This window comes from Erpetoichthys calabaricus, chromosome 1 (assembly GCF_900747795.2).
Source record: "Erpetoichthys calabaricus chromosome 1, fErpCal1.3, whole genome shotgun sequence".
In the NCBI taxonomy this organism is placed as follows: domain Eukaryota; kingdom Metazoa; phylum Chordata; class Cladistia; order Polypteriformes; family Polypteridae; genus Erpetoichthys; species Erpetoichthys calabaricus.
The window spans coordinates 326963913-326986480 of record NC_041394.2 but is presented as its reverse complement, the minus strand read 5'-3'; the positions used below and the strand labels follow the sequence as shown (position 1 = coordinate 326986480).

The 22568-nt window shown below is 41.1% G+C and overlaps 1 protein-coding gene across 2 annotated transcripts in view; it reads left to right on the top strand.

Moving 5' to 3' along the window:
- Positions 1-22568, top strand: part of LOC114664587 (gastrula zinc finger protein XlCGF57.1-like) — a 536731-nt gene that overhangs the window by 149733 nt on the left and 364430 nt on the right. Inside the window, exon 3 of one of the 2 annotated variants that reach the window (XM_051925280.1) lies at positions 20295-20534. The exons of the other annotated variant lie outside the window; for it this stretch is intronic. Coding sequence (XP_051781240.1) covers positions 20295-20534 — 240 coding nt within the window. The remainder of the gene's footprint in view (positions 1-20294; positions 20535-22568) is intronic. 2 annotated transcript variants of the gene reach the window in all.

Genomic DNA, 22568 nt, shown 5'->3' with positions numbered 1-22568 from the left:
GTGTTGGGTACTCCAAACCTCTGCCTTCAACAAGATATACAGTCCGGTCTGCCTGACTTAATTTTGGATAGCCCATCCCAGCCCATTTTAATTATTCCAAGCGCGCATTCGGAAAGACACTCAGATGTTTTAGTGCAAGCTGGTATCAGTCACGACCATGGCTTGAATATTCTGTTGTCCGTGATGGCAGCTTTTGTTTTGCCTGCCGCAAATTTAGTGTTTCCAATTCGGACCGCGAGGACATATTCACCAAACACTAATTGGAAAAAAAGCTCTAGAAAAAGACGGTGGCGGCTTCCACAAACACGCGTCTAGTATCCTGCACGTCAGAGCCATGTCTGCTTGGCAAGAGTATCGGCGCCGGGCAGAGACGCGTGAAAGCATAGTTCAACTACTGGGTCCAACCCAGAATAGACATTATGTGAAAAGCATTGGGGAGGCCGTTCAGTTCCTTGCAGTCAATGAACTGGCTCAGCGTGGTCACAATCACGAAGGTGGGGAGGAGGGACTTTTCCTTAAGTTCTTTGATTACACAATCAAAAAAGATGCCAAACTTGCAGAAATTGTAAAATACAGCCCAGACAATGCAAAATACACATCCAATGTAATTCAAAATTAAATAATTGAGACTCTTGCCAAAATGGTGGTAACAGATATCAGGACCAAATATGAAAAAGCTGACTCTCCTGGACTTTCCATTAAAAGTGATGGTACCAGGGATCGCTGTAACATTGAGAATTTGTCTGTAGTGATTAGATTTGTCCAGAACTCCATCCCTGAAGAACACCTGATTGGCTTTCATATGTTGTATACATTTAACTTTATTGATATTTACCTTGTAGATGTAGTTCCATATTTGTTCACAAAAAATAATAATACAAGTCCCATTGCCTCTGTTAATTTTATTGAACAATAGGTTATGATTTATGCCACAATTTTCGCTTTTATATGTTATATAAAACTATGTTATTTTTATTTAACCCCCCTACAAAAATGGGGATGGATGGATGGATATTTTTTGCCCCCCCCAGACAAGCCAAATGCCCACTCACACATGATATTCTGGTCATACCTCTGTTTAAGGCCAGTACCAAAAGTGCCAGAGAGCTGGCCGAATCTTGGCTATCAAATGAGAACGCCATTAACAGACATTTGGACATAAATCCAGCATATGCAAACTTAAGAAGAACATGTTCATAATAAATAAAATCTTTATAAGCAACCCCCCCCCCCCCCCCTTCACACTGACTTAGCCTCCCCACTCTCCACTACGTAATTTTTTGCTATATATTGCCTTTGATGCTTGTAAGTCTAAGCATTATCCTCTGATGAAGGCCCCTGGTAGGGGATGAAAGCTCTGGAATAAAAAGTACACACGGGGATCGTCAGCGTTCGATTTGCAGACCAACGTGTTACCTGCGTGAAAGAGATTTTCAATAATAGACTGTCCAAGGGCCTTTGCGCCGATTCTAGAGGCTGACTGGAACCTTCGGAAGAATAACCACTCTTTGGAGGCGTCGAGTATTCTGTTAAAAAGTACATATTTAACCCCAACGCCTTATTTTCTTCCACACACACACGAACCCTCAGTTGAAAGTAGTACTTACGGGTTTCTGGGGACTCTTTGTCTGAGGCAGGATTTTTATTCTCAAAAAGACAATCTGCGGTAGCTAATAATTATACCAATTGCGTGCTCGACAGATGTAAAGAAGCATACAGGTCTACAATTAAAAAAATATAAAGGACTAGGTTTGTACGTACTTAAAGACAATTCCATTAAAAAGTAATCAGCCTGAACGTTCTTATAAGTTTGTGCATTTCCATTAAAAGTAATTAGCACGAAATGTACATTACCATTAAAAAGTAATAAGTTTGTACATACTTAAAGACATTAAAAGTATTAATTCGGCGCGGTCTTATAAGCAACATTTCGATTTATAAAAGGTTAGTCTGTATAACTACTATAATTAGCATGAAACGTACATTACCATTAAAAAGTAATGTTTGTACATACTTAAAGACATTAAAAGTATTAAATCGGCTCTGTCTTATTAGCAACATTTCGATTTAAAAGTACGGCCGAAAGAAGAACTGACTCACTTTTTGAGCAGCCAACCAGCCAGAAACTACAGCCTTCTGAAATAAGAAAAATAATTAATTTATAAACTCTGAGCGTTACGACTAGGTACAGTTTTTTCATTTAAAAATCAGAAAACCCCACTCCTCGCTGGAACTATCTGATTTGAAAGCGGATTTATAAAAGAATATCATTTGAACAGTTTGAAGAGACGATCGTTAACGGAACATATTTCGATATTCTACACTTACCAACAATCACAAAAGTATTTTTCCCTTGTCTGCCATTGCGGAAGAAAAAGCGAAAACGCCTACCTTATGGAAAGCTCTCAGAGGCACTTGTAAGCTGAAAAAGTTTGCGAGGCGGTAGAGGGCTAAGCAGAATACTTTATGCAGCACCTGGGGCTCTGTCCCTCCTTGGAAGGGCGGAGCGAAACACCCGGGACGTTTGGGAGAAATCTCATAGGTGCCGAGTTGCTGATGTTCCTTCTCTAAGGGGCGGTGACCCTTTCTAGTGGCAAAGAAGCCTCATTCAAACGCTCACCGCCGTAAGGATCACATCTAAGCAAATAGGAAAAAGTGCCCCCATTATTTTTAACCGAGAGATCGTTGTGCTAAACGCAGACGTTTTATATGTGGAGCCGTTTCTTAGATTGCCACGTGTATTTTAAAGTTGATATACTGTAAATGTGAAACGAGGTTAATTTGACATTTACCCGATTAACGAGGCTAAAATACAGTATCGGAAAGAACTGAGTTTGTACTCGGAATATAAACAACTTTTTTTATCAAGTACCACAGACAGCGAGAACCGTTTTAATAACTTTTCTTGGAAGCTTTAAAGATCATTATGTATATAAGAGAAATAGTCGTTACTGGAAAATAGTTAATCTAATATTGTTCACAGATTAGCTGAATGTAAAAAAATCTTTGACATTTAACCACATATCTCTTAGTTTAAAAAAGATGTTAGGGCTTTTCTTAATTTAAAATGGAACACGCGGACAGAATCTTAGTGTCTAATGAGCTTTCAAACCTCTGAATAGCGTGGGCTGCTTTAATAAAATATCTTCTTTAATAATCATATGATTTTCCGATTTCGTTAAATTAAAAAAATAAATAAAAATAAAAAAACAAGAATTTTATTAGCGGCGTATACAGGTGCTGGTCATAAAATTAGAATATCATGACAAAGTTGATTTATTTCAGTAATTCCATTCAAAAAGTGAAACTTGTATATTAGATTCATTCATTACACACAGACTGATGTATTTCAAATGTTTATGTCTTTTAATGTTGATGATTATAACTGACAACTAATGAAAGTCCCAAATTCAGTATCTCGGAAAATGAGAATATTGTGAAAAGGTTCAATATTGAAGACACCTGGTGCCGCACTCTAATCAGCTAATTAACTCAAAACACCTTCAAAAGCCTTTAAATGGTCTCTCAGCCTAGTTCTGTAGGCTACACAATCATGGGGAAGGAAGACTGCTGACTTGACAGTTGTCCAAAAGACGACCATTGACACCTTGCACAAGGAGGGCAAGACACAAAAGGTCATTGCTAAAGAGGCTGGCTGTTCACAGAGCTCTGTGTCCAAGCGCATTAATAGAAAGGCGAAGGGAAGGACAAGATGTGGTAGAAAAAAGTGTACAAGCAATAAGGATAACCGCACCCTGGAGAGGATTGTGAAACAAAACCCATTCAAAAATGTGGGGGAGATTCACAAAGAGTGGACTGCAGCTGGAGTCAGTGCTTCAAGAACCACCACGCACAGACGTATGCAAGACATGGGTTTCAGCTGTCGCATTCCTTGTGTCAAGCCATTCTTGAACCAGAGACAGCGTCAGAAGCGTCTCGCCTTTGGACTGCTGCTGAGTGGTCCAAAGTTATGTTCTCTGATGAAAGTAAATTTTGCATTTCCTTTGGAAATCAAGGTCCCAGAGTCTGGAGGAAGAGAGGAGAGGCACAGAATCCATGTTGCGTGAGGTCCAGTGTAAAGTTTCCACAGTCAGTGATGGTTTGGGGTGCCATGTCATCAGCTGGTGTTGGTCAATTGTGTTTTCTGAGGTCCAAGGTCAACGCATCCATCTACTAGGAAGTTTTAGAGCACTCCATGCTTCCTGCTGCTGACAAACTTTATGGAGATGCAGATTTCATTTTCCAACAGAACCTGGCACCTGCACACAGTCTCAAAGCTACCAGTACCTGGTTTAAGAACCATGGTATCCCTGTTCTTGCTTGGCCAGCAAACTCGCCTGACCTTAACCCCATAGAAAATCTATGGGGTATTGTGAAGAGGAAGATGCAATACGCCAGACCCAACAATTAGAAGAGCTGAAGGCCACTATCAGAGCAACATGGGCTCTCATAACACCTGAGCAGTGCCACAGACTGATCGACTCCATTTCACACCGTATTGCTGCAGTAATCCAGGCCAAAGGAGCCCCAACTAAATATTGAGTGCTGTACGTGCTCATACTTTTCATGTTCATACCTTTCAGTTGGCCAACATTTCTAAAAATCCTTTTTTTGCATTGGTCTTAATTGATATTCTAATTTTCCGAGATACTGAATTTGGGACTTTCATTAGTTGTCAGTTATAATCATCAACATTAAAAGACATAAACATTTGAAATACATCAGTCTGTGTGTAATGAATGAATCTAATACACAAGTTTCACTTTTTGAATGGAATTACTGAAATAAATCAACTTTGTCATGATATTCTAATTTTATGACCAGCACCTGTATATTTAGCATTAAAGGCCATTTGCTGTTTGGTGGGGGGCTTCCTTTAACACTATAGTGTCTTTTCCCACGGTTTAAAATTGGTGGCCATTTGCTAGCAAGGGGCTGCTTGGCGGGGTGCTTCCTTTTCCCACCGTATAATATTGGTGGCCATATGCTAAAGACACTTGTGGCTTGTCTCAGCAAAGTGCTGCATGGCGGGGGGGCTTCCTTTTAACACTAAAGGTCCCCATGTCCTGTGAATGATAGTTTTTAAAAAGAGTCACACTCGCGCAGCCTTGTCTTATGATTAGGATAAGTGTATATTTCATTTTTAGAAAGTCATAGCTATGCATGGCTATGCAAGCAAGATCAGTGTATATTTCTTAATATAAAGCCACGTGTCATGAGCTTATATCGTTTTAGAAAGGTTCGGCAAGATAAGTGCATATTTAATTTCTTAATATTAGTTTATAAAATGAAGCGACGTGTCTTCAGTTTATAACTTAGAGCGGGGGAGTCAATATCTTACATCGTTTTAGTTATGGCTATGCAGGAAAGATAAGTGTTTATAAAATAAAGCTGCGTGTCGTGAGCTTATAACTTAGAGCGGGGAGTCAATATCTTATAGCTTATAAATCATATTAACGTAAACCATATTTTTCATATTTTTATAGTTTCATAAATGTTCATATTTTTATATTTTCATATAATTATATTTTTATATTTTCATATTTTCATAAATAATATTTTCATATTTTGGGGCGGGGCTTAAAGTCATAAATCATATTTGGGGCGGGGCTTAAGGTCATCAATCATCCGTTTGACAGTATCTGTCTGTATAACCACTTGTGTCGACCTGCAGAGCCACAGCGTCATACATCACCACAGGTCTATGCCTGCAGTTTCAGGGCGGAAGTGACGTCACCGCATGGTTTTGGTACACCTCGATAGTTCTTTTCCTTAATGATCACAGACTCACAAAATTTCATTGATTCACTTGCAGTGTAAGTGGCCTCTTTCAGTAACTGGGGGGATGTCGGCACATCATTCCTGCAGTTCCTTTATACCAGTGTTCCGGGAATGCAACGTGGAAAGATAGCGTAGTGCACCCCTGGGTCTGAACCTGAGTTGGATCAGATCTGCAGGTGAACGAGACCTGTCCGTGGAGACCAGGACCACCTAGAGAAGCGGACATAAAAGCAGCTCTGCGATCGCTATGTTGCAGGCGCGTCTCCAAGCAACTAGAGTCAAACAGCCTTGGTTTATGGTGGTCGCCAGCAAGTCTCTCGCGACCAGTGGACAGTGCATATACGAGTTGCCCGGGAGGCTGTGAGGGGTGGGGAAAGTGATGAAGTAGCTGGGAGAGGCCAGCAAAGTGGTCACAAAGTTCCGCTTCGGCAAACGCTGATCTCGGAGCTGCTTTTTATTACCGGCTTCTCTGGTAGTCGCACCCCTTCAGTTGAGCACATGTATGAGAGATAACGTGTTTGTGGTGGTGTGCCTTGGCACGGTTACAAAATGTGTGCCACCAAACAAAACAGATTGGGAAAACACTACTGTACTCTGTCCTTGCACCAGTTTGGCGTTTTTTCCATGGCTGTTTTATGTTTTTTTTTCTTGTCGGTTTCTGTTCGGTAGTCGATGAATAACAACATGGTCAGACGCTCCCAGGGCTGCTCTATGTGATATGTAGGCACCAGGGACATTCATTTTCACATTACTGTTTCCAGATTACATAAAATCACCCACATTATGAGTTTGAAAGAGCCTTTGGTTTGTAGTTTCTGAACAGATTCAAGAACCATTTCAGCTGCAGCTCCCATATCAGCATGCGACGGTATGTAGAAGGTATGGCCAAAGTCAGACGGTGAGCAGTTCATCATTGAGCGTGCAGATGCGCTCTTTTACCGTTACAATATTGCACCACCTTTGGTTAATGTAGGGTTGGACCCTCAGTGAGCTCCCTTTGAACTAAACTGAGATGTGCAATTGGTCAGATTTATCAATACAAACCATACATTGTTTTGCATTTTGGTACACAATAGTAAATTTATAGTCTATTTGGCTTGTTTAAAAGGTATAAGCCACTGTTAAGTTTATTTTAAAAAGTAATTTGGAAAATTAGAGATGTTCTCAAGTGATCCCTAAACCTAAAAAAGTAGCGTCTGGAAACACCAATGATGAAATGTTATTCACAAGCACAAAATAACAGTAAGGAGACTGCAGGTAGCCTACCAATGGTGAAAATAATCTGGTGACCAGTGTTGTGCATGAACTAGTTCATAAGAGCGCGTTCATTGAACAAGCTCATTTTTCTAAGAACGGTGAACTTAACGTAACGTATTTGGAAGTGAAGAACTTGAATGTGAGCTAGTGCAGTTTTAGGTGACATTCTGGCGCTGCTTTAGGTCCCGATTTAATGTTTTGCCTTACCGAGTAATGTAGGGGTGGAGCCGAATCCGAATACGGTAATCGGATACGCACAAATAGTGGATTTTTATGAATATTTATTTCGTACGGATTTTTTTGCCATTTATTTGTATTTGGAAGAAATAACATTAAATCAAATAGGCACTGTCTGTGTCTGTATGCTTCAGCTTAAGCTGCACCCCCGCTGACAGGAGTACACAGTGAAGCTCCGCTTTCGCTTTGAGGAAAACGATGGACTTCACGAGGCCACTTCATATTTTTCCCTGTTGGACATGCAATATGTGACTCGAATTTTGACCGGCAGCGTAAGAGGTTAGTTCACCTACACGTTGGTTCCACAGTCACCATTTGTGTCACACGGTTGGAAATAGAACGGTAATTTTTATGTATACTTGCACTTATTTAATTTCTTTTTTGACTGGGAGGATATTAGCATGTATGGTTATACGTGTTTGTTGCTGGGTATAACTCAATAAAGTGTATTTAAATAAAAATGTCTTCACAATTATTAAATTCTATTCAAGAACACTGTAATAGCCAAATATAAGGCATGCAAAAGTGAAAAAAGTAAACTCATGGGCCATTTATTCTCACTCCTTAAAAATACAAAATGAAATGAACATGAACTAGTTCATTATCGAAATGGTGAACTTTGAACGTGAATTTATTCATTTTAATCTGTGTGAACTGAAGTTTGAGCTAGTTCTTGAGAGGTATGAACGTGCACAGCACTACTGGTGACCAGGGCCGGATTTTCCTATAGGCTAACTAGGCTTCAGCCTAGGGCCTCAAGATCAAGAGGGGCCTACATTCAAATTGTTAGCAAAATTAAAATTACACTATTCTAAAAACAGTGAACACTAAAACACTGAACCGAAAATAAGGAGAAATTCTACGCATATGACTAATAAACAAACATAAAAATGTATTGGTTAAGATCAACGCGTTAATTTTCCACACAGGTTAGTACCAATCACAACATGTTTCATTTAACATATTGATATATATCACAGTAATGATGTATTTTATTATCTCTCATGTAATTTACAAACTTAAAAATGGAAGGTGAAAGGGCCTCATAAGTGGAATAGCCTAGGGCCTCTTTTCATATAAATCACGCCCTGCTGGTGACATTCTGTATCTACTATCAGGGTCTGTGTTGTAATTTGGAAGACTTGGGCTTTGTTCAAAGAGCTCCCTCTAGTGGCTTGAGATGGGTGCAGCTGCAGATCTCCACAGCTCCACAATAGTAGCTACGCTGGACAGCCAATTGGATTGCAGGTTTTTGTCACTTGGTTTACTTGACTTGAGTTGGATAACCCTCCACCAACCCTAATCTTACCCATACTGCATGCAGACACATCACTGCTGCATAACATAAAGTGACAACCTCATTGATGGAGTGGAGCTCTGGAGGTCCACAGCTGCAGTCTACTGCACTTCTTCCTTTAAAAGAGAGTCATCCCCCAGCTAGCTGGTCCTCCCAGTATGTAGCAGTGGTCCACATGTGTATATGGTGTATTGATGCACATGTGTTCAGACTCCTTCACTTTCTTCGTGTTTTGCTGTGTTTCAGCATTGTGCTAAACGTTCATGTTTCCCTTCACTAACCAACACTCAATACACTAGAATAGTGTATCGGTACAGGTCCTTTTCTCCCTCATTAGTGTCCAACCTCTCATACAACTCATCATACGCCTTTTCTTTAGCCCTCGCCACCTCTCTCTTCACCTTGTGCCTTATCTCCTTGTACTCTTGTCTACTTTCTGCATCTGTCTGACTATCCCACTTCTTCTTTGCCATCCTCTTCCTTTGTATACTCTCTTGTTCTTCCCCATTCCACCACCAGGTTTCCATTTCCTCCTTCCTCTGTCCAGATGACACACCAAACACCCTCAGACACGTCTCCCCCCTCTTCTTCTCCTCCTTCTTTGGCCAACAGTAGCCCAATTTCCACCAGCACCCTGTTGGCTATCAGTACTGGTGGCAGTCGTTGTTAACCCAGGGCTCGACCGATCCGGTATGGAAATTTGTATTGTTGTCCACATGTTGATTTGGCAAAATTTTACACCGGATGCCCTTCCTGATGTAACCCTCCCCATTTATCAGGGCTTGGGACCGGCACAAAGAAACACACTGGTTTGTGCATCCCCTGTGGCTGGGTTACACTAGATTTTTTACTATGTCACTTACTCCGTGTGTGGCATGGTGGTGTAGTGGTAGCGCTGCTGCCTTGCAGTAAGGAGACCAGGGAACATGTAGCAGGTCCTCTGTGCATGGAGTTTACATGTTTTCCCCATGTCTGCATGAGTTTCCTCCCACTGTCCAGATACATTCAGATCAGGTGAGTTGGAGACACTAATTTGACCCTATGGGGTGTGTGTGTGTGTGTGTGTGTGTGTGTGTGTGTGTGTGTGTGTGTGTGTGTGTGTGTTCGCCCGGCGATGGCCTTGCACCCAAGTCTTACTGGGATACACTCCAATCTCTACCCCCAACACAACCCCGTACTGCATGAAACGGTTTTTAGTGGTGGCTGACAAATATATATATTTTCATGCAGAATGGAGAGGACAGAATAAAGTTTTTGATATGCAAGCCAAGAATGATTAATGCTGTACAACTGCAAATCTTGCTTAAAAATGTCCACCAAAAAAAAAAATCATGTTACTCATGTTGCATAATTTATATATTATCCATTTAAATACACAAAAAAATTGCAAAAATATATGAAAAATATTAATGCTTCTGGAATAATTAGCGCACATTATAACCAGAAAGCTTAAACCGCATGAGATTGACTTTGTACCATAATTCAGGATAGGTTTCTCTGTTTGGAATTTCAGCACAGACAAAGCAATCCACATCATCAGCAGTTAATAATTTTTTTTGCAAAGTAACCAATAAATGCATGTGAGGTAAAACACATTTTTGAAATTCTCTGACTTAAACTTCAAAGCCTTAGAATATTTACATACTTCTGACATATCACCTGTGTCCATTTATTCGATCTCTATTCGCCTTTTTGTTATTTCTCCGAGTAATAATTTCCCTTTTTTTGCGCTAATGCGATGTTTGCTTTCTTTTTTTGACACTGTCGTTTTTTTCTGCTTTCATATTCTGTATCTTCATATTTTGAGCCCGATTGGAAATGCTTTGTTTCAATTCCACTTGTTACAGGCTGATAATTACTTGCCTTATTTTCTGAATTTGCACCTAGATTATTTTTTCTTTTGAGTCTCTTTTCTCCGCGCTGCTTTCTTCTTCGCTTAGTCGTCGACGTTTCATTTATAACGTAATGTCCGTATATGCTTTATATGCGCTGAGACCCTGGATCTGTATGTGGAGATGGCCCTGAGTCAATCTCTTGGCACAATGTCTCATGTTTAAGGTCCTCGCGGGCTTTTTAAGTGTCTTCCAAGAACTTCTGAGAAGATCACTTCTTGACGCCCTACTGTTTCTATGCAGGATTTTTTTTAATAATAGAGAGATACAGATTAGTGATAGATTATGGCAGTCAGTCACAAGGATCCACATCTGAACTGTGGTTTAGGAAATTAGAGATGATACAGTCATTGGTTTTGAGAATATAGAAGGAGCTTTTACTACATCACCTGTTTCACCATTGTAAGTAGAATCTAGGGAAATGCCTTTGGATTTAGGATGTCATGCTTATCATACCTCATATTGGGGATTTTTGATGGGATGTGCCTTTCAGCACCCATCTAAAATATTGGTGATATCAGTATAATCAGGAATGTGTAGGATATGAAGGAAGGGTCTGAAGAACTGTAGAAATAATTAATAAAATGAATGAAAAGGGAGAATGTTGAAAGAGGAGCTTTGGGAAACACATTGCATCATACTGGTATGACCATTCACAGATATACACAGATGCTTCTATATTTCCACACTCAGGAATAATGGAAGCAGCAGTATACTGTATATTCCCAAATTCAATGTAAATATTATGGAGATATATACAGGTCATTTACCAGTTTTTTTAATTGAATTAGTGGTTATCATTTAGTATTGGCTTCTGCATAAAGTGGTCATTTGTTCTGATTCAATTGCAGCTTTACTTTCAATTCAAAATAAGGAAATAAATGAAGAGCTGATATGATAATGGCAAATCTGCATATTAGTTAATTCATTCATTCATTCTCTCTCCTCCGCTTATCTGAAGTTGGGTCGCGAGGGTAACAATCTTAGCAGTGAGGCCCATATGTCCTTTTCCCAAGCCACACAAGTGAGATCCCAAGGTGTTCCCAGGCCATCTGAGAAATAAAATCCTCCCAGCGAGCACCGGGTCTTCCCCGGGGTCTCCTCCCAGCTGGTCTTGTCCGTAAAACCTCCACAGGGAGGCATCAAGGAGGCATCTGTATCAGATGCCCAAACCACCTCAATTGGCTCCTCTCAAAGTGAAGGGTTAGTGGCTCTGCTCAGAGACTTTGCTGGATGTCAACGCTTTTCACTCTGTGTCTCGAGACAGTTCAGCCACCCTGCCAAATAAGCTCATTTTGGCTGCTTGTACCTGCAATCTCATTCTTTCGACCATTACCTACAGCTCATGACCATAGGTGAGGTAGGCGAGGGTAGGGATGTAGATTAACTGGCAAATTGAGAGTTTTGCCTTCTGACTCAGCTTCTTCTTCCCCACTACAGATCATTATAACAATCCCATAACTGCACTCACTGCACCAATCCATCTGCCAATCTCACCATCCCTTTTTCCCTCACTTGTGAGCAAGACCCTTAAGTATTTAAACTCCTCCAACTGAGGCAGTAACTCACCTCCCACTCAGTGAGAATAGTCCACCTTTTTCCTACTGAGGACCATGACCTCCGATTTGGAGATGCTGATCCTCATTCCTTCTAGTTAACACTCAGTCTCCACTTGTCTCAATGATTGCTGGAGTTCACAGCCCAAAAAGCAGTGATGCGATTCTAAGGTCATTCTTCTGGATGTCCTTCCCTCCCCGACTGTGCTTTGATGTCCTGTCCATAAAAATCACAATCAGGACAGGAGACAAAGCACACCCCTAACGGAGACCCACATCCACTGGAAACAGTGTTGATGCTTTCACTGTGATTATACAGGGACCAAATAGCACTTATTAGAGGCTAAAGAACCCCATACTCTCCCAGCACCCCCCACAGACTCCCTCAAAGAACACAGTCATATGTCTTCTGTCAGTCCACAAAACGCATGTAGACTGATTGGATGTACTCACATGCCCCCTCCAGAATCCTCATGAGGGTAAAAAGCTGGTCCACCATTCCATGGCCTGGATGGAATCCATATTGCACCTTATGGATCTGAGGTTCCACAACTGGGTGAAGTTTCCTTTATAGTACCCTGGCCTAAGCTTTTTAACAGGAATGCTGATGAGTGTGATCCCCCAATAGTAGGAATACACTCTCCTGGTCCCCTCTTTTAAAAATGGGGACCACCACCCAGGTCAGCCACTCCAGAGGTACAGCTCCCAAGGACCATACAACTTTAAACAGGTGTGTCAGTCATGACAGCCCAACAGTTTCCAGAGCCTTCAGTATTTCTGGGTAGACCTCATCCACCCTGGGGTCTTGCCACTGTGGGGTTGCTTAAGTACCTCAATGACCTCCCTCAACAAAATAGGCAGTGATCCCCCATCCTCCACAGAGGGCATGTCCATTGGGTTCAGGAACTCCTCAAAGTGTTCCTTCCACTTCTAGATAACATCCTTAGTCTGGTTCACCACTTTTCCACCCTTGATGAGAACAGCCTGAGTGAATCCCTGCCTTCCCTTTCTGAATTGCCTGATAGTTTGCCAAAACCTCTTTCAGCCTGATCGATAGTCGCTTCCATGGTCTCTCTGAACTTCTCTCATACCAAGGTTTATGTTTCCCTGACCACCAAGGCCACAGCCCTTTTGGCCTTTAGGTACCTCTCTGCTGCTTTAGGACTTTCTGCTAACTGTACAAGGAAGGCCTTCTTTTACAACTTGATGACATCCCTCACCTCTGGTGTCCACCATTGTGTTCTTGGGTTATCACCTTCAGGCCAAAGCTGTTTGCAGCTGCTTCCACAATGGAGGCTTTGAACAAGGCCCATTCAAACTCTGTCCCTAGTCTCCCCCGGGATTTGTGAAAAGCTCTTTGAGTGTTGGAGTTGAAAGTCTTCTGGACATAGGCCAAATGTTCCCAGGCCACTCTCACTACTTGTTTGGGCTTTCCAGGTCTGTCCAAGTGCCTCCCCCATCTACCCCAACTCACCACCAGGTAGTGATCAGTTGACAGCTCTGCCTCTCTCTTCACCCGAGAGTCCAGAACATATGGCCACAAAACTGATGATACAATTATGAAATCAATCGCAGATGTTTGGTCTAAAGTGCTCTGGTACCAAGTATACTTATGGACCACCTTATGTTCGAACATGGTGTTCATTATGGACAAACCACACCTAGCAAAGTAGTCCAATAATAAAACACCACTCAGTTTAGATCATGGAGGCTGTTCCTCCCAATCACACCTCTCCTGGTGTCTCCATTGTTATCCACATGGGCATTGATGTCTCCCAAGAAAACTGTGGAATCCCCAGCTGGGACTTTTTCCAGGATAGACCCAACTTTCCTGTGACTCTGGTCTAGATAAGCTGGTTTGGAAATGAATAAATGAATGGATAGTGTAAGTGCTCCAGAAGATGGATGGGTGTCCCACCCAGGATGGAAGTGGATTCCTTACCTGGCTGGGATGCCGTAACAGAAGGATGAAATAAGTGGGGGAAATACCTGGCCGGGACACTTTACTATTACTACCCTGATGCCCAAAGACTGCAGAAACTGACAGGGGAGCAGTTCATCTCCCACCATTCTAGGTGACAGTATCTCTCTTATGGAGCCCCAGTCTGGACACCCGCAGGGCTGCATGGGAATTGGAGTCCAGAAGTGCAGCTCTGTAGGGATCCCTGGGGGACAACAGAATGAGCTGCCAGGGGAGGACCTCCCTGGCTTATATTAACTGCCAACGTACCACATTATGTCACCGGAAGAGCCCCCATTTTCTCTTTAAAAGGAGCCCACTGCCATAGCTGAGGGAGTCAGAGTCAGGAGGCAGTGGGGGAAACTCAGCAGAGGTGAAGAAGGGAGAGGAACTGTGAAGTATCAGATATTTGTTGTATACTTCTGTCTTCTTATTGGGGAAGGAGTGAGATAAAGTGTCTGGAAGGAGAATAAAAAAATCAATTATTTTATTCTGTGTTGTAGTACTGGTACTGTGGTTTAGGGCTCTCTGGCACCCTCATGTAGTCACAACAGTGTAAAGAAATGCTATAGATGGCCGTAATAAGAGGTCCGTGGTGAAGCATGGTTTAAAGAAATAAATCGAGAGTCCCAGAGTGTGCAGGGTCTGATTGGGTGTGGGTGTACGTGTGACTGTGCATGGGCCACTCTGAGATTGACTGTGGTACTTGGCTGATCGCACATTTGCATACAAATGCAAGCAGGTCAGGCAGATGCTTTATTTACACCTTGGAGTACACGGAGGATAGCACCTGCACCCAGTCAGGGCTATATATGAGCCTGTGCAGCAGAGAGAGGAAATGAAGATCACATCAAGGAGAATCAAATCCAGAACAAAAAAGGAGAGAACGAATGAATGAACGAACAAAGGATCAGAGCTTAAGGAAGGAGAAAGAGGCAGGACTGGGAGATGAAAATGGAGGCAGGTGGTCAGGAGTATGCCCTGATGAAGCAAATGGCAGGCCTGCCCTCGAGTGTAGGGTTGAGGAAGTGGCACTCGTCCTGAGCTGCACAGGAGAGTTGGAGCAGCCCCATTGTGTGGTGTCTCCCAAGTAGATGCCAAATGGCTGAAGGAGATGTGTATGGGGTTTCATTGGAGGGTCCTACAGATGGCGATGGACTGACAGTACAAACCTGAACCCAACATTAATGGAAGACTACACCTGTCAGAGGGCATCTCCCCAAGCTGCAAGGTCCTGATGGGATAAGATGAGGAGGTGACAGATTTTATGAAGGGCATTAGGGCTGGTGACTGTTTCAACAGAGATGCCGGCCTGGGATTTTAACATTGGTTTAATGGATTTATTTATTGATAGTTTTTAACACCCTCATGACACCTTTGGATTTTATGGGTCATTTATTTATTGATGGACTGTTTATAAGAACTTACACTGCACTTTGGAAGACTTTGTTTGTTTTTAATAAAAACACCCTACCACTTTGCACCAAGCTCTTGCTGACTGTGTGCATGTCCTCATTTGCCCAGCTCATCCTCGGGTACATTATCAATGGTCCCGGGTTCAAGAGGCTCCTGAATGAATCCATATAATATACGAGTTTCACTTTTTGAATTAAATTACTGAAATAAATTAACTTTTCGATGATATTCCAATTTATTGAGATGCACCCGTACAAATCACTGACTAGGAATACAGTGGATTATTGAGGTCAGGCATTCAGTTCTGTTTCATCTAAACTATTGCTGCTAATGGATAAACTTCAAAATAGAATATCCTTATGGTGCCTTTTCTTCTAATCCATCAAAGGATTTATTATTAGAAATGGGAAAGTTTCCATCGTGTGTGAGAAGGATCTTGTTGGATCCAAACTGTTGGTTATATTTAAATCAAAATCCAGGGCATCAAACAGAAGAAATACTTCAAGACTTTTAGGAATATCAATATGAAGGTATGAAACAGAACAGATACAGGAAAAGAGTTTAAAAATGGAGGAGGAATGTCTAGGTAATAATTGTATTTTTATCTGGCCTTCATGGAATCTGGTGAAACCAATCATTATTTATACAATAGCAGAAGATATAAGTGAAGTGAGTCAATTTTCATGGCAGGCTCAGTTATTAAATAATTATTTGGAAGATAAGTATACACATTGTATGCAAATGTATCTTAATCTTTTGTTATAATGGCAATGAGTAGTCTTCTAGAACAGGGGTAGGCAACGTCGGTCCTGGAGTGCCACAGTATGTGCAGGTTTTTGTTCCAACCCAGTTCCTTAACGAGAACTCAATTATTGCTGATGAAACACATATTGCTTAAGTGACATTTTAATGCTTCATTTTAGTGGTCTCGCTTGTTAAGGTTCTCCAACCTTAATTGCTTATTTCAATCTTAAACTGCTGCATTCAGTGTTTTAATTGCTCCTTATTAGCAATAAGATGTAAAACAGGGGTAGGTAATGTCGGTCCTGGTGAGCCGCAGTGGCTACAGGTTTTCATTCAACCCAATTGCTTAATTAGAAACCAATCATTGCCAATCTCAGACCTTATTTAATTTTATGGCTTGTTAGTCTGTGCAATGTAAGGCTCTTATATCGTAGATTTTTTTCCTTTCCAAGGATATCATCCAAATGATGTGAAGCCTAAAACAGATCATTTTCAGTCTGTCACATTTTTCTATTAAGTGTTTTATTAAATCAAACCGTGCATGATGAACACACACAGATGTAATTGGAAAAAAGCTAGCTGGAGAACTGCTGGCTGCTTTGTCTTTTACATCTTATTGCTAATAAGGAGCAATTAAAACACTGAATGCAGCAGTTTAAGATTGAAATAAGCAATTAAGGTTGGAGAACCTTAACAAGCGAGACCACTAAAATGAAGCATTAAAATGTCATTTAAGCAATATGTGCTTCATCAGCAATAATTGAGTTCTCGTTAAGGAACTGGGTTGGAACAAAAACCTGCACATACTGTGGCACTCCAGGACCGACGTTGCCTACCCCTGTTCTAGAATACTCTTGAACTGTTAGAATTGTCCAGAAGTTTCTAGAATTTTCCAGAATTATCTAGAACTTTTATAACTTTCTAGAACAAACTATTTGACAAATTCAAGGAGAACATGGGAGCTTACTCAGAGGAGCAAGGCGAGCGCTTTCATCAGGATATACTGGACTTTGAACGTCGTTACCAAGGACAGTATAACGAAAACATGATGGGGGACTACATTTGGGGGCTTCTTCGAGAAAGCGATTTGCAGTACAGTCGCAAATCTAGAACACCTACTCATTTCTGAACCTTTTTGAGTAGTTTTGACTGTCTTTGTCTATTTACCATGCAAGTGTTGTTCTTTATCAGACCGCATGAACGAAAAGATAAAAATTCCCTTGTTTTGTCACTATAAATACGAAATTTTCTGGGCTGTGGTCATAAAATCAAAGTTTGTGCTGAATGTAGTCGTTTTTCCATAGGCTTTAGACATAAGCAGTTGAAATATAACTCTTGGAAGCCAGGAACAAAAATTGTGTTATAGTGTAATGGATGGATGGCTAACGAAAGCTAGAGCCTCCGTCCAGCAGATGGCAGCAATGCATTATTTTATCCAGGTTTGACATTATCCGGAAGAAAAAGAAGAAGTAGAATTAGAGGAAGAATCGGTAAACTTTTAAGTCCAGAGATGTACTTTGTTTTCGGTGTGTTGAGCTGCTAAGGTCAGGCAAGAGAAGCAGAGGCCAAGGAAACAAAAGGTACGTACTTGTTCTTGTTAAAAGAGAGAGTATGTGTGAGGCAAGGTGGAATGAAGTGAAAACTGCAATCGCGGCTGCGTTTATTGCCCTCCGATAACCAGACTGTAGCCACTGAGCACAGAGCTTCTTGATCATTTCCTCGTCGTTGTTTAACCTTAATGGAACGGAGACTCGGAGAAAGGCTCACGAAAAGCGGCACATGTCGCCATCAATGTTGTGGAGTCATTGATAAAAAAGCATCCGACTTAATCTTTTATAGGAGCTACTAATATTTTAATCGCTTGCTAATGACTACTTTATAGTATTGTAAACCACGACTCACAGCATTATCTTACATAGTATAAGGCAAGTGGGGGTGCCAGCTAATGAAGCTGTGCCTTAGGGGTGTGCATCGGCACTCAATGGAAAAGTCGTCATCCGCATCGCCGAGTAGTACGTGATAACTAGTTGCCTGTAGGGTGCCTCACAACTTGAGTAACACGTTATTATTTTGAATATGAACAAAAAACGCTACATTATAAAAAATGTTTATGTATTTAAATCCACACAAACTGGAGCAGGTAGATGTGCAAAGGACAATCCGAACTGACCAGAATAGCGAGTGATACGTTTGGAGCAGCTGATGACCGATTTGAGATTCACATGGAAAACCGCCCAAATGTCAGAGGTGTGCTTAACGCTCCCCGACTCTATCAAAGTGGGCTTCAGGGGGAAACAGCATTTTTCCGGGTTCAATTGCGTTGAAGTTGTATGCGAATACATTTGCACCTTTTATTTTACTGCTGCTAAAGGCTTCTTGCAGCTTCCTCGATACTGAACTGCACTGACACGGCGGCGGATTTTAACATTCAAGTGGATCTGCTTCACAGAGACGATGATCAGTGTGTTACCCCCAGCTTTATACCGAAGCCTGCATTTCTCTGGTAATTCCTTTCCTGGTTATCTTAAAGGTTTTAGTTCCGTTGTACTGGAGTTCTTATTCTTGATTATGACATTCCTGCTGTACATCTATTCATGCTTTTCCTAGTGTCTGCCCTTGGCTTTTGTTGATGGTCATTGGCAAACACAATTTTACTGGACACTTTAATCAAACCGGTAATTAGTAGTAATAGAATGTTTGGATATGAATATAAATTCACCCTGTAGCTCATCATCCTTCAACTGGTGGCTTCAATCAAATTTGAATGTAACACTTTGATCAGTAATCTTGTACTGTTGGAGATTTTTTGAGGGTTTAGATCAGTGGTCTCAGACTCCAGTCGTGGAGGGCTGCAGGTTTTCATTCTAACCCTTTTCTTAATTAGTGACCTGTTTTTGCTGCTAATTCATTTTAATTGACTTGCGCTTGAAGACTTGGACCCCTTAATTGTTTATTTTGCCTTTATTAGCAGCCAAACAATAATGAGATACAAAATGAGCCAAAACAACTGGTGTTCATCATACAATATCTGAAAATAAAGTAAGGTGAAGGTCTCAGAAATGTCGATCTGCTCAGGTCCCCAAAACATTTTAACAGTGCTCTTAGAAAAGAGAAAATCAACAATTTCGGAAATGGCTGCTCTTGTACAATAAGGGCAGCCATGGCATTAAAGAACGGGTTTAATTAACAACAAGACTCGGCACCTCATTAAGGAACTGGTTGGAGTTTGAGGCCCTGACTTAGTTGGTCTTCTGTTGGCTCACACACCTCACATTTCATTTCTGTTTGGGTGCCATTTAAGGAAAGAAATGAAGAAATTCAGAGGAACAAATCTTAAAAACACAAGTCAATTAAAATGAAAGGAAAAGGAGTGAATTAGCAGCAAAAATTGGTCACCAATTAAGAGAAGGGTTTGAATGAAAATCTGCAGCCCATGTGGCCCTCCAGGACTGGAGTTTGAGAGTTTAGATCAAAAGCAATATGCACTGAATCATGTTTTACTTACTCCATACAGAATTTACATTTACAGGCTGCTCATGCAAAAATATATGTGAAAAGAACTAATATGGTGAACTGTGTACAATGTGACCTGTTCTGTTCATGAGGGCCCCTTTACTGAGCTGCCCACAGCTTGCTGTCTTTCCTGGCTTGTGTTACACTTGGGCCTTGAAGTGGGCTCATATGCTTTACCAGCACATCTCAGTTTCCACTTTGTCAATTGGAGCACAGTGGCACATCACAGTCTGACCTCCAAGGGTTGCAAAACTTCATAGTTCACCATTTATTTTAAAGTGAATGAAAGAAAAGGTGAAACTTGTATGTGTTTTGCAGCCTCTTATGGTGCACCTCTAAATTCCTTCTACCGTGATCTCTCTACAGCACAAGAAAGCAAGCTGCCAATACCAGTAACCCAAAGAGGCGTGAAATGGAGGAGAAGGTGCATACAAGTGAAGAGAGGATTTCTAAAGAGGGAAGAGAGGACAAGAAAGAAGAGAGTCCCACACTACACCCAAGTGACACTTACACCAATCCCACAGAGAAAAGAACCACCGTGGACATTAGGCAGGGGGACTGTGAGCTGAAATCTGCCATCCACCGTCATCAGCAGCAGAAGCCCAGTGTTAAGGAGGAGGATTGTGAATGGAAGATTATAGGTATGAAGAAAGAGACTGACACACAAAACGATGAAATTATGAGCAGTGTCAAGAAAGAAGACCTTAAATCTGACCAGGACTCGCAGTATATCTGTGCAAATGAAGAGGTGACTGCGTTATGTTTTACTCCAAAGACGAGCTGCTCCCTGCAAGATTATTCAACCTTTGTGAAGTCAGAATCATTAGAGTGTGACAGAAGGAAAATGGAGGGAGCATCAAGCTCTGAACATCCTGAGGAAGGTAGGTGTTAAAAAGAAATATATATGAGGGTCCATATCATTTTTTTTTTTTTGCATTGTTCTGAATATGAAGTGATGTAGACTGTTTGAGATGAAATTTTAATTGTTGTTTTAAGTACTAATTTGACAATAAAATATATTATTTTGGGTAATTCAAGTTTAAAAGTTGGGGCCAGGAAATAAAGTGAAAATGGACGGCGAGTCCTAGCACTAATGTTTTTTAAAATGCCTTTTAGCTTCTTCTGGGCTAATTAAAGAAATAAAGAGATGATTTGCAAGCAGAAATGTTTGGCGGGGTTGGGATGGGTGTTTAGCGATACCAGAAAGAAAACCAGAGAATGAAGGTAAAGAAATATATAGGCGAGAGACTTCTCAAAGAATTGATGAAGAAAGTAAAAACACAACAACTCAGCAAAGTTTAAAAACAAAATAAAATAAAAAAGGTGTTGACATATTTGTTACCCCAAACTAACACAGAGTGCACTGAGCATTGAGTTTTGTACTGTAATAATAATGAATATGCAGATAACATACTTCTAAACTATGTCCAAAGGCCCGAGCCTTCACTTGACATGAGTGCATTGAAGACCGGATTTCCTTCTGTAAGAGTTGAATTTGAACCCTGGTCCAGTGTGTCTGAGTCTCATATCCTTCTGAGCTTGTGCTTAAAAGCTGATGCTGTTATTTTGTTATTCACTGTGATAAATTCGTTTCTTTTTATTTATATAACCTATTATAATAATTTTTCTATATTTTCGCTAGTACTAAGTTTCCTGGGGCGGAGTGGTGGCTCTGAGGCTAGGGGTCTGCACCGGTAATGAGAAGGTTGCCAGTTCGAATCCCGTAAACACCAAAGTGACTGTACTCTGTTGAGCGTTTGAACAAGGCCCTTAACCTGCCATTGCTCCGTCCTTGGTATGATGCTAATTTGCATCCAGCCCTGCAAGCAGTTCCTCCAAATTACAGGGAAATCTTGAGGGTTGGTGACAGGATTGGCAATCCAGCCACCATAAAACACCTCCCACTGTTCCATTCCATCTGAACTAGTGTGGTGCTGAGGTGTCACCCATTGCATGGCTGCACTCGGGTCCTAATCTGGATCCTGAGCTGGTTTGTCATGTGGTGGGTGTGCCAATGTGCAGTATCGGCGCCTGCTCCTCTCCTCTCTCTAAGTTTCCTGTTTTTGTACTGAGCTGGATCATAAAGAATTAGGTCTTATTGTTCAAAACCGCATCAATCTGGACGGATCTCGCACGTCTCCTAAAATAAGACTAAAAATACATTGAAAAGCTAACAGGACTATCAATCAAATTGTGGTCATCTAAGATATCAACATCTGCCATGTCCCGTTAGCAACTAGGTGTAACCAATCATCTTAAAAGTTTTCTTATTATGTAATGAATTCCTTTTAAAGAATAGTGACCTAATCAATAAATTGTATAAATATAGCGCAGAGGACACTTTATTTTCTTTGTAGCGTGTGGCTAACATTGTTACCTCTTTGGAGATTTAGATAAAGAATAACGATTGATGCTTTCTCCTCCCTATGTTTTATTGCTTAAATCTGGGTTGGTTGGGGTGGGGTGGGGGGGGGTGTCTGTATTCAAATTCTTTTCTTTCACACACCTCAACCTCCATTTCTGCAACCCATCATTGGTGTTCAACCAAATGGCAGACCGATGACTCGACTCACAATACTCTACCGCCATCTGCTGGTTGGAGGTTCTCTAACATCCTACGTTTCTCATGTCCCGTTATCATCTGCTGTGTAACCAATCATGTTAAAAGTTTTCTGACTATGTATTGAATTCCTTTTTTTGAGTAGTGACCTAATCAATGAATTGTATAAATATAGTGCAGAGGACACTTTATTTCTTTGTAGCATGTGGCTAACATGTTACCTTTTTGGAGAGTTTGATAAAGAATAATGATTGACGCTTTCTCCTGCCTATGTTTTATTGTTTGAATCGGGGGGATGGGTTGTCTGTATTTATAATTTTTTTCCACACTTCTCATATCCGAAACATGTGCTCGT